Source organism: Balaenoptera ricei, chromosome 1 (genome assembly GCF_028023285.1).
Source record: "Balaenoptera ricei isolate mBalRic1 chromosome 1, mBalRic1.hap2, whole genome shotgun sequence".
Taxonomy (NCBI): Eukaryota; Metazoa; Chordata; class Mammalia; order Artiodactyla; family Balaenopteridae; genus Balaenoptera; species Balaenoptera ricei.
In genome coordinates this window covers 170,893,447-170,912,372 of record NC_082639.1, presented here as the reverse complement: position 1 = coordinate 170,912,372, position 18,926 = coordinate 170,893,447, and the positions used below count along the sequence as shown (strand labels likewise).

At 48.9% G+C, this 18,926-nt stretch overlaps 1 protein-coding gene across 6 annotated transcripts in view; it reads left to right on the top strand.

The window, feature by feature from the left end:
- The window catches only part of CNIH3 (cornichon family AMPA receptor auxiliary protein 3), a 277,164-nt gene extending 259,809 nt beyond the window's left edge, over positions 1–17,355 (top strand). For all 6 annotated transcript variants that reach the window (XM_059941850.1, XM_059941823.1, XM_059941843.1 and 3 more), the window contains 3 exons: positions 3,733–3,845; positions 8,036–8,179; positions 12,316–17,355. In XM_059941850.1, the coding sequence (XP_059797833.1) occupies positions 3,733–3,845; positions 8,036–8,179; positions 12,316–12,343 (285 nt within the window). In that variant the 3' untranslated portion in view covers positions 12,344–17,355. The remainder of the gene's footprint in view (positions 1–3,732; positions 3,846–8,035; positions 8,180–12,315) is intronic.
- Positions 17,356–18,926: the final 1,571 nt, after the last annotated feature.

The following is an 18,926-nucleotide window of genomic DNA, read 5'->3' as shown; positions in this document are numbered from 1 at the left end:
GCTGACCTCTGGCTTCCCCGCATGATTAGGTTTTACTCATCCTTTCAAGTTCCCTTGATTCCGCCTTGATCGCAAAACCTTCTGTGAGCCCCCCTGGTTGGAGTGAATTGCAGTCTTTTCAGCAACCCCACAATACCTGTATTGAGACCACTTATTTAGTATTTATAACTCTGTAAAGCAGGGCATAATAAGACACGGGAATTCAGTAGACTGTGGCCTGTGTGAAAGAGTTCCTCTGTTGTATGAACGAAGGAGATTGGCACCATTCCAACAGCTTGTCTTATGAAGGAAACAGTGTTCTGCAGTGTGAGGGGCTGACTCAGGATGGAGGGCGGGCGGTCAGGGCTCTCCTCCGTGTTTCTGTGGTTGGCCGGGGAGATTCCGGGGCGGTTTTTATATAACTGAGATAAGCAGGGTTGGGAGGGGACAACTAGTCCAACTACCCACACGAATGAATAAGCATTATGCCCGCCTGGTGGTCATTCAGCCCCTGCCTCAGCGTGCCCAGTGCTTGTGAAAGGAAGGGCGGGCTGGCTGATCAGGGGAAGGATAAAGAGGGCTGATCACCACTTTGCTTTTCTCACTGATTACTCATTTTGTACCAGACAGGATGGGTTAAATCACGCTGTGGTTAAGAAACAACTCCCAAATCTCAGTAGCTTAGAACGCGGTCCAGTGGTCAGGATTCTGCGCTTCCATTTCAGGGTGGCACGGGTTCGATCCCTGGTCGGGGAACTAAGATCCCGCATGCCCCGCGGGGCAGCCAAAAAAACCCCAAGAACACCCCACAAGTTTCTTTCTTGTTCATGTTTGGTGTCCATCACCGGCTGCCCCAGCGCGCCTCTCCTCACTTATGGCTTCAGGATGCTGGAGGACCCTCCAGCCTAAGTGCGTTTTGCCGTGTCAGAGGGCAGAGAGAGAGAGAGAGCCTGGAGCGCTTTGCATTGGCTGGTAAATGCTCCAGCCGTTTCTGCTCACAGCCCTTTGGCCCCGCCTTCCCGACGGTGGATACGGGAAGTGTGTGGAGGGCAGCAGTAATGCCCGCTGGTCAAGGCTGGTGCTCATGGCCTGGCCGAGGTTCACTGGGTCCAGGAGGAACAGGATCCGTAAGTCTCCCCTGCCATCGCGACAGGGACTGCCTGGGGAAGCGGGAGAGAAACAATGTGTGCACGTACAGGGCACCCTCGCCCTCCCAGCCGCAAGGCTGCTGCTCAGGGATAGGAAGAGACAGCTGGGGAGAAGCCACCCCGAAGAGCAGCATGGATTCTGCAGCTTTTATCCCACCCCCAGCAGGTGGGGCACCTCTGCACCCAGCTGGCCTCCCTTAATCAGTTTTTCTCAGTGTGGTGACAGTGACAAATCCTCCCTGCTCAGCAGGTTGCAGCTTCCGCTATAAATCAAGCCCCGAAGAGAGAAGAAACAGTGGTGCTGAATAGAGGGACCTGAGACCCAGACTGTAATCAGTCAGAGATTTGTGAGACGGGGATGATCCAGGCCTGGGATGGCTGTCTCGTAACATGTTAATTACCTCCGCCTGAGTGGCTGAAATCAATGATTAAAAAATGTAGAGACAGGCACAGAAGAGATCACAGCCACTACCCCCTGGGGCTGGCAGGCTGAGAACGGGGGCTTTCTCTCTGAACGGGAGGAGGTAAGGTGGTGTCTAGGCTGGCCGCAGATGGGGTTGGAAAGGATGGCTGCAAGGTCCTGTGAGGAGAAATGATGGGACGTACCCCCTCCCACCAGCTCGTTGAGGCTCACAGGGGCTAGCTGTGCCGGTTCACCCACTGAGGCCACTGCCTCTGGACCGCTGGCTCTTGTACGTTGATTCCAGGGTTACTGCCTGAGAATTCTAAGAGGCGGGTCAATGCAATTCATTCTTCACTGGACTTGAGAATGAAGAAGATGCCACTTAGTTACAAAATGCATTTCTTAACACCTGTGCCTCTGCATGTATTTATTTCAAATATGTGTCCCCCCACTGTATTTCCCATCTGGGGCGGTTAGCTCATCTGACTAAAGTGAGAGATGAATGAGACCAAAGTCATGTTCTTTCCCCAAATAGGAGAGTTCAAGGCAGTTTGTTTCCCACCCAGAGAAATCTTGGTTTGTGACCACAGGCTGCATCCCTAATGCCAGCCAACCATGCTCCAAACATATGCACTTGGTCAGTTCAATTCATTTTATCAAATACTTGTTCAGTCTCTGCTAAGTACAAAAAAGCACTTTGCAAATGGAGATGAGAAAAGGATAGAGTTTGGCCAAGACGGCTTATAGACTAGTGGGGTAGATCCGTGTGTGTCGAGAGGTAGGAAAGGAGGTAATGACTCCATCGTGGACAGTTATGGACAGTCCCCCCGAGTGAGGGTCGGAAAGCATCTGTGGGGCTGCAGGGCGGGGTGGGGTGAGGTGGGGTAGTACGGGCCGAGCTTCCGTTAGAAAGTGCTGTTAGAGATGGGCCTTGAAGGATGGTTAGAATTTGCTAGATGGAGCGAAGCATTCATCGTGGTCTAAACCGGTACTGGTCCGCGGCCTGTGAGGAACCGGGCCGCACAGCAGGAGGTGAGCGGCAGGCGAGTGAGCGAAGCTTCATCTGCCGCTCCCCATCGCTCCCCATCGCTCGCATTAGCGCCTGAGCCATCCTCCCATGGAAAATTGTCTTCCATGAAACTGGTCCCTGGTGCCAAAAAGGTTGGGGACCACTGGTCTAAATGACACACAGAGGCTATCCCCCCATATATATATATGAATATGTATATACACATAATGAATATATATATTAACTATTAATTCATTAAATATTAACTATTAACTTAATGAATTAACTAATTCATTAAGTATTCATTCATTAAATATTTATTCTTATATGATTGGGAAAGATGGTACATTAATATCTCTATTTTGGGGTTTCCTTGTTACTGGCCCGGGGACCAAATTTCTCCTTTACAGTCACTTTGATTTTTGTTACAACTTTGATTTCTGTTAAGATGTAAACACCCTTGGGAGCTGGGTTCACAATCATGTTAAGCTCTTTTTACACCTGTGCAGGTAGATTGGGCTCACAGAGCTTAGTCTCCCTGCTGGTTGCCTTCCACTATCTGACCCCTCTTGGTCTGGGCTGGTTTCTTTCCCCTTCCTCCAGAGGCTAAACGTTCCCTCTTTTATCATACTACATGTTCTTACTCTTGGTTTCCTCTTGATCCATGCAGCATCAAGAAAAATACTGTTTCTCACTTTTTTCCCAACCCTCCTGTGTTTGAACTGTATATACATATTTGCTTTAGGTTTGTGAGTTTCTGTGGGACGATACACAGGGCCTAGGAGAACACGAGCAGGGCAGTTATAGAATCACTAGAAACCCTATCAGTATTTCTGCCAGTGGGTCCTGCCTTGGGCCAGACGTCACAGGGGCTGGATGGCCTCTTCCACTCTTGCCAGTGGTCATCCACGGGTGACCCCCTGAAGCAAGTGCCCTATTCTGGTAAGTAGGGTGCTGAGGGCCTGTGTCCTTTTTGGGTTGGGTATAAAGCATGGCTCCGGTACCTTAAAGAGGAGAACTTACCAGAAACGGGTCACAGTCCAGGGGCAGTGACTCTGTGATGCTGCGGGGAGGACCTCTGTGTCACCAGCATGTCAGAGGAAGTGTCCAGGCAGGCGGACGTCAGCCGCTGTAGATGCAGGAGTGACTTTGCCTCCCTCTAACGCAGGCCTGTGTCTCTGCTCCCTCTTCAGCTGGTGCTGCCAGAATATTCCATCCACAGCCTCTTCTGCATCATGTTCCTGTGTGCTCAGGAGTGGCTCACCCTGGGGCTGAATGTCCCTCTACTTTTCTATCACTTCTGGAGGTAAGTCTGCTTGGGACTGCCCTGTCCTTCCCCTTTTCTGCTTGGTCAGCCTGCCCTCCAGAGACGATGTCCCCCCAGATGGACCAGCCACTTAGTGCCTTCCTCTCATCCCTTCCCTTGGTGACCCTTTCCTCAAAGCCTTCTTTGCAAGCTGCTCTCAGACAATAATAATTCAGTAAGGGAAGGCCCTTCCTGTAGGTTCCACTAACCACAGCCTCAACTCTCACAGATCAGCGTTAAAGGCAGCTAGAGCATTATTCACAATAGCCGCAGAGTAGAAACAACCCAAATGTTCATCAGAAGATGAATGGATAAACACAATGTGGTATATCCTTTCGATGGAGTCTTATTGGGCAATAAAAAGCAATAAAGTATTTGGGCAATAAAAAGCAATAAAGTATTGATACACACTACAACGTGGGTGAAGCCTGAAAAAATTACAAGTGAAAGAAGCCAGTCACAAAAGACCATTTATATGCAATGTCCAGAATAGGCAAATCTGTAGAAACAGAAAGTAGATTGGTGATTGCTAGGGGCTGGAAGGGAGAGGGAGTGAGGTGCGACTACACTGTTTTCTTTTGAAAGGGTTGAAAATGTTCTGAAATTGGATACTGGTGGTGGTTGTACAACTCTATGAATATATGAAAAACTGCTGAATTGTATACTTTTAAAAGGTGAATTTTTTTGACAGATGAATTATATCTGAATAAAAATAGCCTACCTACCATATGGGCTGGATTTTCTGGGATTGTTCTGATTTTAAATCTCTTCCCTGCTAAGACTGTGCATCAGATCACGTGATTTGGGTAAAAGAGAGTCACCGTGTGGGTATATAGGAGGCAGGGAGGGGGAATACGAAAGTAGTCAAGAATGCACATGTGCAGATAAGTTAACCACACTTTCCCCTCATCCCCCAAACATTTAATCGTTGTCATTATAGCATACAATATAGCCTGTATTTAGTCACATCTAGAACATTCACCCCTTCATTTAGCAAACATATGGAACACATACTACATGCCAGACATTATGCGGGATTCCAAGATGAATGCAAAATATAATTGTTACCCCCAAGGAATATATACCCTAGCGGGAGAGGGAAATCGATTCTTACCAGATATATAAGGAACATAGGTAGGAGTGTAGAGAAATGGAAGTGTGACGCTGGGGAATCTGGAAAAGCACATTCGAGGTTAAGGGACTAGCCTGCTCAGATGTAAGAAAGCACCTGGTGTGTCTGGGGAACAGTGATTGCTCAGTGTGCTTGGATGTGGGGTTCTCAGACAGAAGGGAGCAGAGATGGGGTTGACAGCTGGGGATCAGGTATGGAGGGTCTGAAATGATTTGATAGGAAGTTGGAGTTAATTTATTCTGTAGGAAAGGGCTACCTCTCAGAAGTTTTGAGGAGGAAAATGGCAGTGCCTGATCCGATTTTTAGGAAGGTGACCCTGACAGCCGTGGGAAGGCTGGGTTGGAGGGTGAAATTTTGAGGACGAAATCCAGTTAGGAAGTTCTGATGAAATTCCAGGTGGAGAGACTGGAGGCTTGAAGTTGGAAGCTGGAATGGAGAGAGAAGGAGAGGGTTTGGAGAGGTAAAGTGGACATGCCTTGGCCAGTAATTGGATGCAGGAGGTGAGGGAGAGGGAATCTCTAGGCTGGGTGGCTGGGAGGTGACCAAGAGCAGGACGCAGGTTGAGGGAGGAAATAAGATGATTCAGTTACATAACAAAGTCCTTCTATGTAAAGGTAACCTACTAAAATCTGAATTTAGAGAGAAGTCAAATAGAAACATAATGGTGTTGAAATGTATCGCCTACCCACTCAGAGACTTTCCATGCCTACCTCCTCTGGTATCCACAACAAACGGGTGCTTTGGGGTTGCCTCTCCCTGTTTTACACACAGGTCACAGAGACTCACAAAGGTTACGTCATGGCCCAGAATCACTCAGCTGGGATATGGCAGGGCCACCTCTCTGTGGATCGCAGGCCGTGTCCTTGTCACCTAGGGGCTGGCTCTTCTCCTTCTAAAATGAATCTATCCCAAGGTCCTTCAAATAGTGTGTTGTCGATCCAAGGTATCAGAAATGTGGTTAATTTACAGAACTTTGATTGGTACACTGCTTCTTAGGGCTATCACTCCTCCAAAAGGGAGGGCGGGAGAGCCAGCCGCGTCCTTACACTTGGAACGTTTCCGTGTAAAAGAAGGGAGTGACTGCAGTCTCCTTGCCAGTAGGGAGCTTGTCTTACTTTTTTGAATCCCTGACCGGGTCTAGCCTAGTTCTGGCAATTCGTTAAGTACTCAGAAAATGAAAGAAAAAGGAGTGAGGAGGGCAAGTGTCCTTTAAAAAATAAGAGTCCTGATTTCCCTGGTGGTCCAGTGGTTAAGACTCAGCGCTTCTACTGCAGGGGGTGCGGGTTCAGTCCCTGGTCTGAATGCTGCGCGGTACGGCCACAAAAAAAAAGAAGAAGAAGAAAAGAAAAAATAAAAATCAGAGTCCTTGAAACCCCTCTAGTTCATTTCCACTTCCCCCTCCTTTCCAAAGGTCCAGCCCAGCGATGTTTCTAGTGCAGATAAAGCCCCCTCTGCCCTAGCTCCCAGTTTGCTTAAATACAAGTAGAACTGCAGAACTTTTGTTCAGTACCTGTTCTTTGAGATTTTGGGGACCCATCACCTCACACAATTGTCACAACAGCCCTTTGGAGTAGGCAGTTTCAGTCCCATATTGCAGATGAGAAAGTTGAGGCTCAGAGAGGTTAACAGTTGACCTGAGGAATCTCAGTCTGGTGATGGGTGGGCCTCAGGGCCCTGGCTCTGCCCACTGAGCCACTCCGCCACCCTGCCACCCCTTCCTCCACTTAATGAGGCCTCCTGGGAACAAGGGCACAGCAAAAGCAAATAGGTTGTGAAATCTGCTCCTGGGCAGAGGAGAGGTGAGTGGCCTGGAGGGCTGTGAGCTGGCAGATGTCATTGAATCTGGCTTGCGATTTCCTCTCTGCATAGTGTGGATGACAGATAATGTCAGTGCAATCCTTTGAAGCAGACGAAGAGGGAACTGAAATACCAGCTCTGTGAGTTGCTACGTTACAGGGATGCTCTTCAAAGCCGATGTGATTAAGCCCGTCAGACCACTCGTCTGGTCCTCGCTCTCACTCGAGGACCACGGCCTGTCCCAGAGCCTCACAGGAGCCATTAATTTGCACCCGGCCTCCTGATTCCATTACCAGACTGACAAAAGGAACAGCCCGCTGAGCGATTTCAGCTGCACTTTGTTCTCCGGCTTTGAATGAGACCCTGGCTGAGGCCCTGGGGGCAGCGATCTGGTGAGGGCCAGGGGGACGGCCTCAGGGGCAGGACTTGCCTCCTGCCTGACCACTTCCCAAGGTCTCACACAGCGCAGCGGGAGAGTTTCTCTCCTTCCGGGAGCAAGGCCAGTTCACGTTGAGCTGCGGTGATGTTTTGAAGAAGGCGAAGTCTGCATTCACCTCTCTCCTCCCACTGCTCTTTGGTTTACCCAGTTTCCCTCGGGGGCTGCTCTCTCCCCGCGATGGCCAATATTCTGTTTGCTGTTCTGGGTCCTTCCATCAAGAAGAAAATTACCTGTAAAGTACTCCACACTCAAGTGGGAATAGGATGTCCCTCCCAGAGTATTCAGGATTTGAAAAGGGGGTCTGGGAGGAGGATAACCCAAAAGTAATTAATGTTTAATCCAAATAATTAACGTTCATAGTAGAGTTGTGGTACAGCGACACTAGGCAGCGGATATGCAACTGACATCAACCCGCGCCTGTGCCCCTACTGGCAACCCAGGTCCATACACATCGTGGACCTCCCTCCGCTACCCCCTCACCCCACCAACCCACATCCCTGGAGAAAGGAGGCTCTTCCTGGTATCTCCCAGGTGCCACCAGGGGACACGTTTTCCTTCTGTCAGAGCAGCTGTGTGTGAGGTGGATCTGATACTGGTGGATCTGAGTATTTGGGCGTTACTACCTGCTAGAAGACAGTGGCTGAGCCACTTTTTAGCAGTGCCTGGGCTGTAATTTGGGCAGTGATTCTGGCAGAAGGCAGACAGCTGCTTAGCAGAGACTCCTCGGATTGGAAGTCTGGCATCAGGGGACTCAGCCCAGACGACTTCAGATGTCCTGTCCAAGCCTCAGAGCCGATGACGCCGTGCGCTCTTTCTCTGCAGGTACTTCCACTGTCCGGCAGATAGCTCCGAATTAGCCTACGACCCGCCGGTGGTCATGAACGCAGACACCTTGAGTTACTGTCAGAAGGAGGCCTGGTGTAAGCTGGCCTTCTATCTCCTCTCCTTCTTCTACTACCTTTACTGGTGAGTTTCTGCCTCTCCTGGTGGGTTTGACTCCTGCGGCAAATGGAGAAAATTTCAGGCTTTTGCAGGTGGGAGTCCCAGCCTGTCAAGGATGCTGCCAGCCACCTAACTGGTTCAGGAGCAAGAGCTTCTGTGTAAAGGAGTGGGAGGGGCAGAAGGTCCTGCTGGAGGCCTCGCTGGCTGACAGGAACATCCTTTGGGCTACACAGTGAACACACATTCTGCCAAACCCTCTTAGGAGATTATTGGTGAAGTGCACTTGGTGACTTCTTCTCCATGCATGGGGCTCCCTGCCCCCAGCAACTCCACAGCTCAGACACTCAGGTCACCTGTGGCCCCGGATACATAGCCTCATTGCCATTGCCCCCTAGTCTGTGTGAAAGCATTCTTGGGGACCACAACAGAGACCCCCAGTGGCAGTCAATGCTTCACAAATGGGCATGTTGGGCCATTAAGTGCTTATACTTACAATTCTCCTAATATTATGTAATACCATTCTAATTAAATAAAACATGCTGGCTTTGTAATTCTGTGTCAGGAACCTCCCCTCTTTTCACCTCTTTATTCGGAACATCCTAACTAAGCAGATAGCTATAAACAGACTGTCTCGTGGTTTGATACCCCAGACAGTGTCTTTTCTGAAAATGTCTCCTCCTCCTTCCTGTTCCTCTTTGGGCTCATCTCTGGGGTGTCTCACCTGTCACCTTGCTCTCCTGTCGCTACCTGCACCACACCATGATATCTCCAGGTACCCCAGCACTGTCTCCAAAGTGGCCGGGTGGCCAGTAGCCGGGTGAGGAAGAGGAGGGTGGGGGTGTTAGACTCCAAGGCTGCCTCAGGGTTCAGGTTACGCTGGGGCAGCATGGGAAGCAGCTGCATTTATCCAGCATTTAAAAACGAGCCATTCTTCGAGCAAAGAGCTCGATATGCATTGCTCAGTGTATGAGCTAAAGGCTATCATTATCAGCATGTTAACAATGAGGAAACCTCATCTGAGACGTTAGATAATTTTCCCATGGTCACAGCTCATAGTGACACAGCGAGAAGTCCCTCTCAGGTCCTATCCCAAAGATTGAGCTCTTAACTGCTGGCTGTCTTAGGAAACCTCTAGAAAAGTCTTTATCGAAGTGTGGTCTTTGGACCTCCTGCATCAGAATCACGGTGAGGAGGGTATGCTTCTTAACAATGCAGATTCCTGGGCTTAGATCTGCTGATTCAGAATTTTGGGGCTAAGCATCACTCTGGAGTTGCTGCTTGGGTCCACCTCGTCTCCCCTCTGCATCCCCGGGGTCCAGAAGACGCCCTGAGTCTTCTCCTATAACCATCAGGGCTGTAACTTCCTCTGGAATAATTCAGCCCTGGAGGGGATTCAGAATATTCTACCACATTCTTGTTGGAGTCAAGGGTTGGTTCAGGCTCGGGGTGACCCCTTCCCTCCTCTTCCTGGATGGAGTGTCCTGGGACAATGCCTGCTTCAGTCTGCAAGGAGCCTGAGGGTCTCCGAAGCCTCTCTGGAGCTTTCCGAGGTGCCCAGCAGATTGGCCCAAGTCTCCCTGACCTAAGTCTGAACTCTCTAGCAACTAAAGCTTGCTCCGGCTGCTTCCTGTCATGGGCAACCCTCATGGGCTTAGCGATTTGGCAGCTTGGGCTAACAAGGAGGTTCACTTTCTTCCCTGGAGTGTGCCCAGCCTCTCTGCGGGGCTGCACACAGTTCCTCTGCTGAGTCGTAGGCTGAGGGGCCTGACCCCAGAGACGGCGTTGCCCCTCCTCAAAGCCAGCAGAATGCGGGCAGTGCTTTCCCTGGCTCCTGCCCCGTTAGCCTGGGATCCTCTTTAGTCTGGGCGGAGACCGAGGCAGATCAAGCTTCCTCATTTCAGTTTTGTTGCAGCATCTGCTGGAGCCTAAGGCGCTGGAGGGAACAGGGCATAGGAGTCACAGGAATCTACAGATAGAGAGCTACTCTGCTCTCTGTCTGCTGGGCTGTGGCGGCCATACTGGGGCTCCTGCCCGTTAGATGGCTGTGATCGTCCTGTAACTGATTACGTTCCAAGCATTCTGTTCAGTTTGGCACTGCCTTTATGTTACATGTGTTCATTACTTTGTTTCCAAAACAAAATGGGTATCAATTGCTCCTCCCGCCTCACTGGGACCCTGGGTGGCAACCAGGGTTCTGCCTTCTTTGTTGAACCTGACCTCTTGGAGCTCTTCAGGGCTCCTCAAAGACCCTGTTTCTCCCACCTCAGGGGCTCCCAGCCCCTTAGATCCAGGCTTGTGGAGAGCCAGGACTGTCAGCCCAGGCCACTCTTATAGGGACGGAAGGGGACCCACGTGCATGGAGAGCTGCCTCTGAGCTGAGCACAATGATAGAGACTCAAGTGACAGCAGCTGGGAACCCTATAAAGGTGGGGTTTGTGTTTTACAGTTTGAGGTTCCTGAGGGGTTCCTAAGGACCTCATGGAGATTAAGAAATGTGTCCAAGGTCCTAGCAGATAGTTAGCAAAGTATCCAGCCCCGGATTCTGGGCTCTCTTCCCACTGTGCTGTGCGAACCATCCCAGCATCCAGCGCCACCCGCTTCTCAGGTTGCCTTGTGGACCAGGAGACGTTTGCAGGTTACATGGGATGGGGATTACTTAATACTAATACTGATGCTAATATTAAAACTAAAAATAATAGAAGCTGGTTAGTCTAGTGTGGATTCTGCCTGCTCAATATAAAGATCTTTTCAAATCAAGGATGTAAACCAGGATGATATTATCTACCTATGTAGTACCACCCTCCTATCCATTTACTCTGCATCATGCCTGCGTCCCCTCATGTTCATTTCTCTCACTCAAATTAGGTTATTTATGGTTGACTTGATGGCAGAGGCCTCAACTGTTTCATTCCCCTCTGTATCTGCAGTGCCCTGGCCAGCACCCGGCACATAGTAGGTGCTCACTAAACCCTTGTTATCGCTACAGCTTAGCCGTACACTCCCTCGAGGCAGGGGCTGCACACTCGCCATTGTTTCCCAGCACCAAGAATGGCACCTGGCCCGCAGGAGGCGCTCAATAAATATTGAATGAATGAGGGAAATGAAAGTGAGTAGACAAATACAGTGAAGCTCCGTGTTACAATGGAAAGAGCACTGGCTTTGGTGTTGGGACATGGCTCCTGCCTTGCTGTGTGACCTTGAGCAATCCACTTTTCAGCTGACCCCCGTACTTCCCCATGTTGAATAAGACCCCTCTAGCACCAGGCCTGGCTAGTGAGGCTCTGTGTACATGAGGTGCATCAAGTTCTCAAAGGCGGAACTTCAGCTACGCAGAGGGGCTTGTCCGGGCTTCGCAGCTGGAGAGGGTTAGAAGTAGAACACTTTAGTTTCTCGCCTTTGGTTTTGTTTCTTAGATTATCCTTTCTTCTCTCTATATTGTGAAAAGGTGGTTGTTTTTCTTCCTGCCAAATGGATAGAGTGTATATTTTGGTGTGGAACATTCTTCATTGCTGCAGAATTAGCCTGCAGCCCTTTCTAAGAGCACAGGGATGCGTGACCCCCTCCTTGGTGGTGCTGGGGCTCCACCTTAGGACACAGGCTCTTAATGCATGTTTAATGCCTGGGCTCTGTTAGGAAAAGTAGGGCCAGGAGCTACCCAATTAAGAATTCATCCAGTTTGTGTGCCCAGAGGGCCTGTGTTCACACAAAAGTCCTTGCAATAGTGACGATGATCATTTCCCTGGCGCTGCCATATCATCCACCATAATCTGGGAGCCCCTGGGCACAGCCATCACATACGCATGTGGCAGCTGGTGGCATAAAGAATCCACTGCACCCCTCCCACCCCTGGGGACCTGCCCTGCGATTGCAGGAAAGAAGAATAACGGCCACGATAATCATCCTGATGAGAATAATGATAGGCACTCAGAGCAATCACATCTCTCATCCAAGGAACACGGTATGGTCTCGTAACAACGTTTAGTCCAACATTGTGGGAAGTAGTAGGGGGAAGAGTCCAGGGAGTAGATAAGATGCTCTTGTGACAGGAATGAGAAAGAAGCAAGGGGTCTGGCTTTTGGAAGGTGCCTCTTTTGAGGGCTGTCTGAGGTCTTTTGTGGGCTCCCACTAATGCCTTCTTTTCCTCTTCTTTCTGCATCCAGCATGATCTACACTTTAGTGAGCTCTTAACTCAAAGACCACGCACATCCTCAGAGACTGGGATGGGAGAGGCCCGAGGCTGCGCAGTCCACTTCTGCTGGTGATGGGAGAAGGGACCGGTGTGGGGATGTGACAGACAGAGACGGGCAGACACTCTGAATCGGGAGCCGGAAGCATGCAGCAGCCAGCGGCCGAATGCGCACGTGTTGTCACCCTGTGTATCAGTCCTTGGCGTTCACACCCCACACTCGGGCTGTAGATCCCTTCTGAGCAGCGGGGGCACGAGGGGTGATGAAACACGAAACCTCTTCTGAGCGAGAATTGCTGCTTCCTGAATCCACTTTATTGAATGGCTCCCTGAAGTTCACACTGCGTTCCTGGGCCGCGGGCGTGGAGGCTGGATGGCTGGCAGGTGCCTGCTAAGGAACGGCGTGACCCAGGGTCAAGGCTGTATCTGTGGGACTGATTGAAGTCCTCAAGGACGTCACTGGGCTACCTGAGACTCTCGTGTTTCTTCCAAGCCCTGGCCACACCCTTCACTTCAATGGGAGGGGCCTGGAAGGTGTGCAGATTTGCCTTGGGCTATAACCAGCCCTGAGCCTGCAGGGCTGTCTATTTTCCTGCTCTGCTTTGTAAGAGCCCAGCTTAGGATGTTTGTTAGCGACATCACAAGCTGAGTTTGGGACAGTATGTTGGTAAAGAGTTATGGCCAAAGTCAGGGCTGGGAGGTGGTGAGATGGGAAGGGGGGAATCATAGGAAAAAATGATTTTTTAAAACACTGATGACATGTTCAAGGTGTTAATTCTTCACCACCACAAACTGTATTCTTCTGTTGTCATCTCAAACTATCACAGAGTCGCTGAATGCTAATCAATTGGTCAACACTAGTCAAAGCTACTGACTTTTAAGGCTCCCAAAACAATTCTGAGGCCAGAAAAAACTGGAGTGGCAGCTCTGTACCGTGGGCATCCGGCAGCCGAGAAGTAAGACAACATAATTATAGCTTCATTTATGATGCTGCATCATTCGTGCTGTTCGGTTCAACACAAGGACATCAGCTCATTTAGAATTTTCCATTCGACGTTCTCTCCTTTTTGGGTAGGAGTTGTACTCGGGGGTTGTAAATAATGACAAGGCTGAGATTTTTATTATGTTTAAATTGGGCACCATGATTTTGACCTTATTCCCCAAACTTCCCTTCTTTTCTTCTGTTTGACATACACAGGCTATTTATACATATACCAGCTTCCACCTGAAGTCCGTGACTCAGGTTTATGAATGGTGTTTGTGTAACACGTGTGCTGTGTTTAAAACGCAGCGACCACTTGAGTGTCTCGCCTAGCTGGCTGTCTCATTTAAACGCATTACAGGCTGGCTTCATCTCCATATGGATGGTAAACTGGTAGGAGGACAAAGAGAAGTTTCAAAAAAGCATTTTCCTTCTAAAACTTCTACCGAAAACAAAATGTAGAACTTCTGCTCTGAGGTTGAAGGTATGGAACCGGAGGATTCAAGGCAATATTTTTGGGGAGCAGGCTTCCCCTTGGCCAATACCCATCGTCCTGTCCGGGCAATTGTGGTTACGGTGGAGAGTTTCCTTTAGGGCTGGTTGCCTTCATCTCTGACTCCATTCCTGAGACAACCAGCCACCTTCATGCAGAAAAATCAGCCCTGGGTTCCAGGCTGCAGGCAGCAAATCTAACCCCACCGCCATCTTGCAAATGCAACTGAAGTCAGAGGGTAAATGGTCCATGTTACTTCTCACCACGGAGCTGTTGTTTGTTTTTTATACTTTGCCTCCTTCCAAAAAGATTTGAAGTGGCTTATAATAGCAGGCACAAGTATGCAAAGACTGTTAAAATGGAAATAGGAAATCCAAACTTAAAAAGGAGGAGGACACAGAGATACTGACGTCCTGAGGTACTCTATTTACTGGGACTGAGCCTAAATTTGATATCATTTCTCTTAACAGTAAATAATAGCAATTCACATTTACACAGCGCTTTTCAGATTGCTTTTGCATCTCATTTGACTTTCCTCACCATCCTGTGAAGTTGATACTATTCTTTTTCTCATTTTCTAAGTGAGGAAGCTGAGTTTCAGAGAGGGTAAGTGAGTTACCTATAGTCACACAGCAGTCCCAGACCTGCCTTTGAGCCCAGATTGTCTGACCTTAAAAACCCCATGTTCTTCCGTTTTAAACAGAGCACACGTGTTACACAAACACCATTCATAGACCTGAGTCACAGACTTCAGATGGAAGCTGGTACACTGAAGAGCTGACAAAGTAGCTTAGGGTTCTGTTAAGGTTTGATTAACATTAACTTTTTGAGAGAAAGAGAGTATTTTAAAAAGAGAGTTATAGGGAAAGTATATCTTCCTTCATGTGCTAGCCTCAGTCTTGCTTTATTGTGGGAGGTTCTTCTCTAAGGCAGTCCTCTAGAAGCTTTAAAGGCGTCAAGTGTCTCTTGGGCAGTTATGTTTATGACAGAGAAACATCCAAATATTTCTCTCCCACGAGTTGTGACTGGGAAATAATTCCAGTGGTTGTTGGGAGTTTGAGCCAATTTTCAATTGCTAGGAGAAGCTAATCATGACGATGAGAATCAGAGTAATACGCACAGTTGGTGGAGCCGTGTTGTGTACCAGGATTTATGCCAGGACCTCTTCCAACTCTCACAGTGATCCTACAAGGCAGGTTGCATATTCTCACCCCCAGTTTACAGGTCAGGAAAACAGGGAGGCTCAGGACGGATGAGTCTTCCCTGGGTGAATCAGCCAGACCAGAGCTCGAGGCTACAAATAAATGGCCAAATAATAAGAATAGCTAAAATTCAGGTGTTGGGCATTATTCTATATGTTTTGTGTGCTTTTGTCTGATCCTCATAACAATACCATGACGTCGATATTATCTCTGCTTTATAGATGAAGAAAGTCCCAGAAGATGAGTTACTTGCAGAGACCCAGAGCTAGTAAGGGGTGCGTATAGAGCTACAGCTACAGCCTGGGAATTTAACCCCAGGTCTGCCTCTTCACACATAATTTTTCCTTCTTGGATATCTTTGTTGCTCATTGTTTGTCCCACAGAAATGACCAAAGGGAGGAAGGGGAGTGAAGCAGGAGAAACAGCACACTGGATAAATCACAAAGTGAATATTACCCTTGGGTGATGGAGAGCTCGTCCTACCAAGCATGTATGTGGGCATCAAGGAGAGGGGGGGCACACATATTATGTGAGGGTGGCATTGGTGGGCTGGTTCCCATTGTCTTAGGGAGGCAGAGCGGATAGGCTTGGCATGGCTGTGCCCGAAGGGTCAGAGTGGAATCGGGGGGGGGGCACTAAATTTACTTTTCACTTCATTAATGAAGTGAACGATGGCACCCACTGCTCTGACTTGCTATAAAGATTAAATGAGTTCACATTTGCAGAGAACTTAGGAGAGCGCCCTCACATGGTAAGCACTAACTCTTTGTAGGAGGTGACTCTTCCTCGCCATCCTTCTTCTGCCCGGTGCCCACCCAGGGCAAGGTCCTCTGTTGGGAGGGAAGTCACCTGGCCATGTGGGAAGGTAGTGAAGACCCTGGACCCTGCTACCCTCCTGATGTTTTCATCTGTAGTGTCCTGAGTGGAGGTCATGCTGGGACATGGCACCTCTTTTCAATGCCATGTTCTCTGGCCAATCATGATAACAACTGCTGTTGAGTACTTGCCCTATGCCAGTTGCTGTGCAAAGCACTTGACGTGCAAGGTCTCATTTAATCTCCACAGCAATGCTATGAGGTAGGCACTCTTCCTGTCTCCAATGTATAGTTGAAAAACTAAAGCTTATAGAAGTTAAACAAATGAGCAAATGTCACAATTCCTCGGAAGTCATGGAGCCGAGACTCCAGCCGAAGTCTAGCCCTGACTATTTGTTCATTCCTGTAAGGGAGGGCAATGGGATGTGAGAAAGAGTAGAAAAGGGGACGGAGAAGGGAGAACAGGAGAGGCACTGCCGGGAAGTGTGGGTTTGCTCACCTCACAGGTTTCACAGCAAGCAAGTCCCCGTAAATGACTTTGTAATCAGAAGCATTTGCGCTATGGGATCTTGTACAAGCTTCTTAAACTTTCTGAGACTCAGCTTTCCCATCTGTAAAATGGGAGGTAATAATACCTCCGTTTGAGTGAGGCTGTGATAAAGTGATTATGTACATAGAGTTTGTACAGAGAGCCGGTCTCGTACTGGGTGCTCAGCAGATCTTGGGCCTTAGAGCTCTGCTCCACTCCCCCTCCCTTCACAGACTTGAAGGGAGGATTATGTCGCATAAAACGGTAAAACGCTTCTCATAGTAGCACATGGCAAGATTCAATGAATCTTAGCTTCCTTCCTCCCCTCCCTCCATCCTGGGGGCGGACACGGGTAACAGAGCTCAGCCCTCTCAAGCAAATCTCCCCTCTGCTTCCTATTTTTAGGCTTGGTAATTGCACCAATGTTGAATAAAATTGTCACGGTTATGACAGTTTTGTTCTCCTACGTAAGAGAGAATGCAGCCAGCAAAATGCTTTGACAACAATTAATTGCACTCACGCTGTGTCATTGCACAGATCCGTTTCATAACCTTCTCTTTTCTTGGACTTGGGCTGCTCTATTCCAAACCGTGCTCTGGTAAATGAAGTTTAGATCTCAAAGCTGCCTCTGCTGCCGAGCCTTAGGCAGAAGGCTGTCATCACTGTAGGTGTTTGAGGAGGCATCTTGGAACGTGCCCCGTGACTTGCCTCATCCAGGCAGAGGGAAGCGTGAGCCGAGCGGAGAAGTGATTCTTCAGGACACAGCCAGGCGTTTCTAGGGAAAGATGGGAAAGGTTTTTGCTTCATCCTGCCCACATTTTCTTCCTCCTCAGCTAGTAGTGTGCTCAAGCTGGCTCATACAGGCTTAAGAGAGCCAATCATTAAATTTTGCTAAATGGGATTTTTGCAAAATGGTTGTTAAACACAGCTATTATTAAAACCGGTTATGTAAGCTTACAATTATATTAATTAAATTAAACAAAGATAAATGTATAGTCGAAAGTCATCACCTCCTAATTATTTTATTACGTTTTGCTGTGATCTATGCTCTTGAGGTTATGTCTATTGTATCTATGGTGGAAACTCTGTATAACAGTGCCCTCCTGTGCACTTCCTCCCATCTTTATGTTCAGTGATGTCCCATTAATAGCTTGAAATCAGCCATGCTGGGAGTATTTACACCACAGAAAATGGCAAATGCTACAGATGAAGCCCCTCCCTCTCCTTTACCCTCCCCTCCTGGTGCTAGTTGTTAAACATTTACTAGTACACCTTGTTCACATTTACCAGTAAACACTGTTCCCAGCTCTGGCACACTGTCGGGCTACACTGGGAGCCAGTGACCAGAGTGGCACCTGGGACCAGTACCCCTGAAGGCTTGGGCACCAGAACCCACTGTTTACCACCCTGAAGGAGCCACTGCCATCGTGGCCAGAACTGCCACCCACCCACAGCAGTGACGCCAGCAGTACTGCCACTTAAGCTCTTTTTGTCCCCTAGAGGTGATAGGAAAGGAGACTTTCAGTTTTGTGCACTGTAGGCCATGAGGGCTTGGGCTTGGAGATGATATAAGTGCAGCACGCTCTGCTGAGCATGAACCTACTGTTGTTCTTTGACCCTAGACTCACTACCCTTGAATTACCTTGGGGACCGTCATTCTTCCTGTAGGAGGGCTCTCTTCCCAGGAGGCGTCCAGGGTCCCCATGCAACCAGGCCCTTGCCTCCAGTCTGGATGCTGGGGGAATACAGACTGCACTCTGCTATGTTCCCACCTCCTAATGTGGTTTAAGGATGAGTAAGAAAAGCCTGTAAGGTGCCTGGTGCTGTGCTTGGCACACAATATAAACTCGGTAACCCTTGCTCTGCTCATCTTTTCTCTGCTCGGCTTTACAGGCTGTTCACAGTATGGGTGGCCCCTCCCAGCCAGCCTACAGGGACCATTCTTCTGCACGCGCTCTCTCCTCCAAAAGCCAGTCTCCTGGTTGGGCCCCTGGTACCTCAGGGGACAGACACACAGCTTTTGGTTTAGAGACCCAACAGTCGGAGGTTGTTTTGTTTCCTGGAATGACTACCTCACGGCCAGGGAGAGAGACTAAAATGCCACGGCAGTGTTTCCGTTCAAATGTCGTAACAGGGGTCTGAGTAGTAAACCCCATCTGTCCTTTTCAGAAATGCTTAGCACATGAGAAAAACAACATCATCTTTCTGGTAGGAATAACTTCTGACATTTTAGAGCAGGAGAAGTAGGGAAAAGGAGAAACCAGTTAAATACCATTCCCCACATTAAATTATAAAGGAGCACATCCATCAAGCCCCCAAGCCTGAGATAGTCTGTTTTGAATGCATCAATGAAAGCAGCAGGGCAGCACTAGAGGCTTTGGGGGAAATTTTGTTCGTTAGTGGCATCAGAGGACGGGTCTTGTGATGCTGTTCTTCTTTTCCCAAATTGAGAGTGAGATTGATGTTGAGGAAACTTTCTAGACTCTACAAGGTACAGAGATCCCTCTCAGTGGGGTGCAGACCACAGCATAATTTAATGCCCGGCAGATGGGCCAGATCCCCGA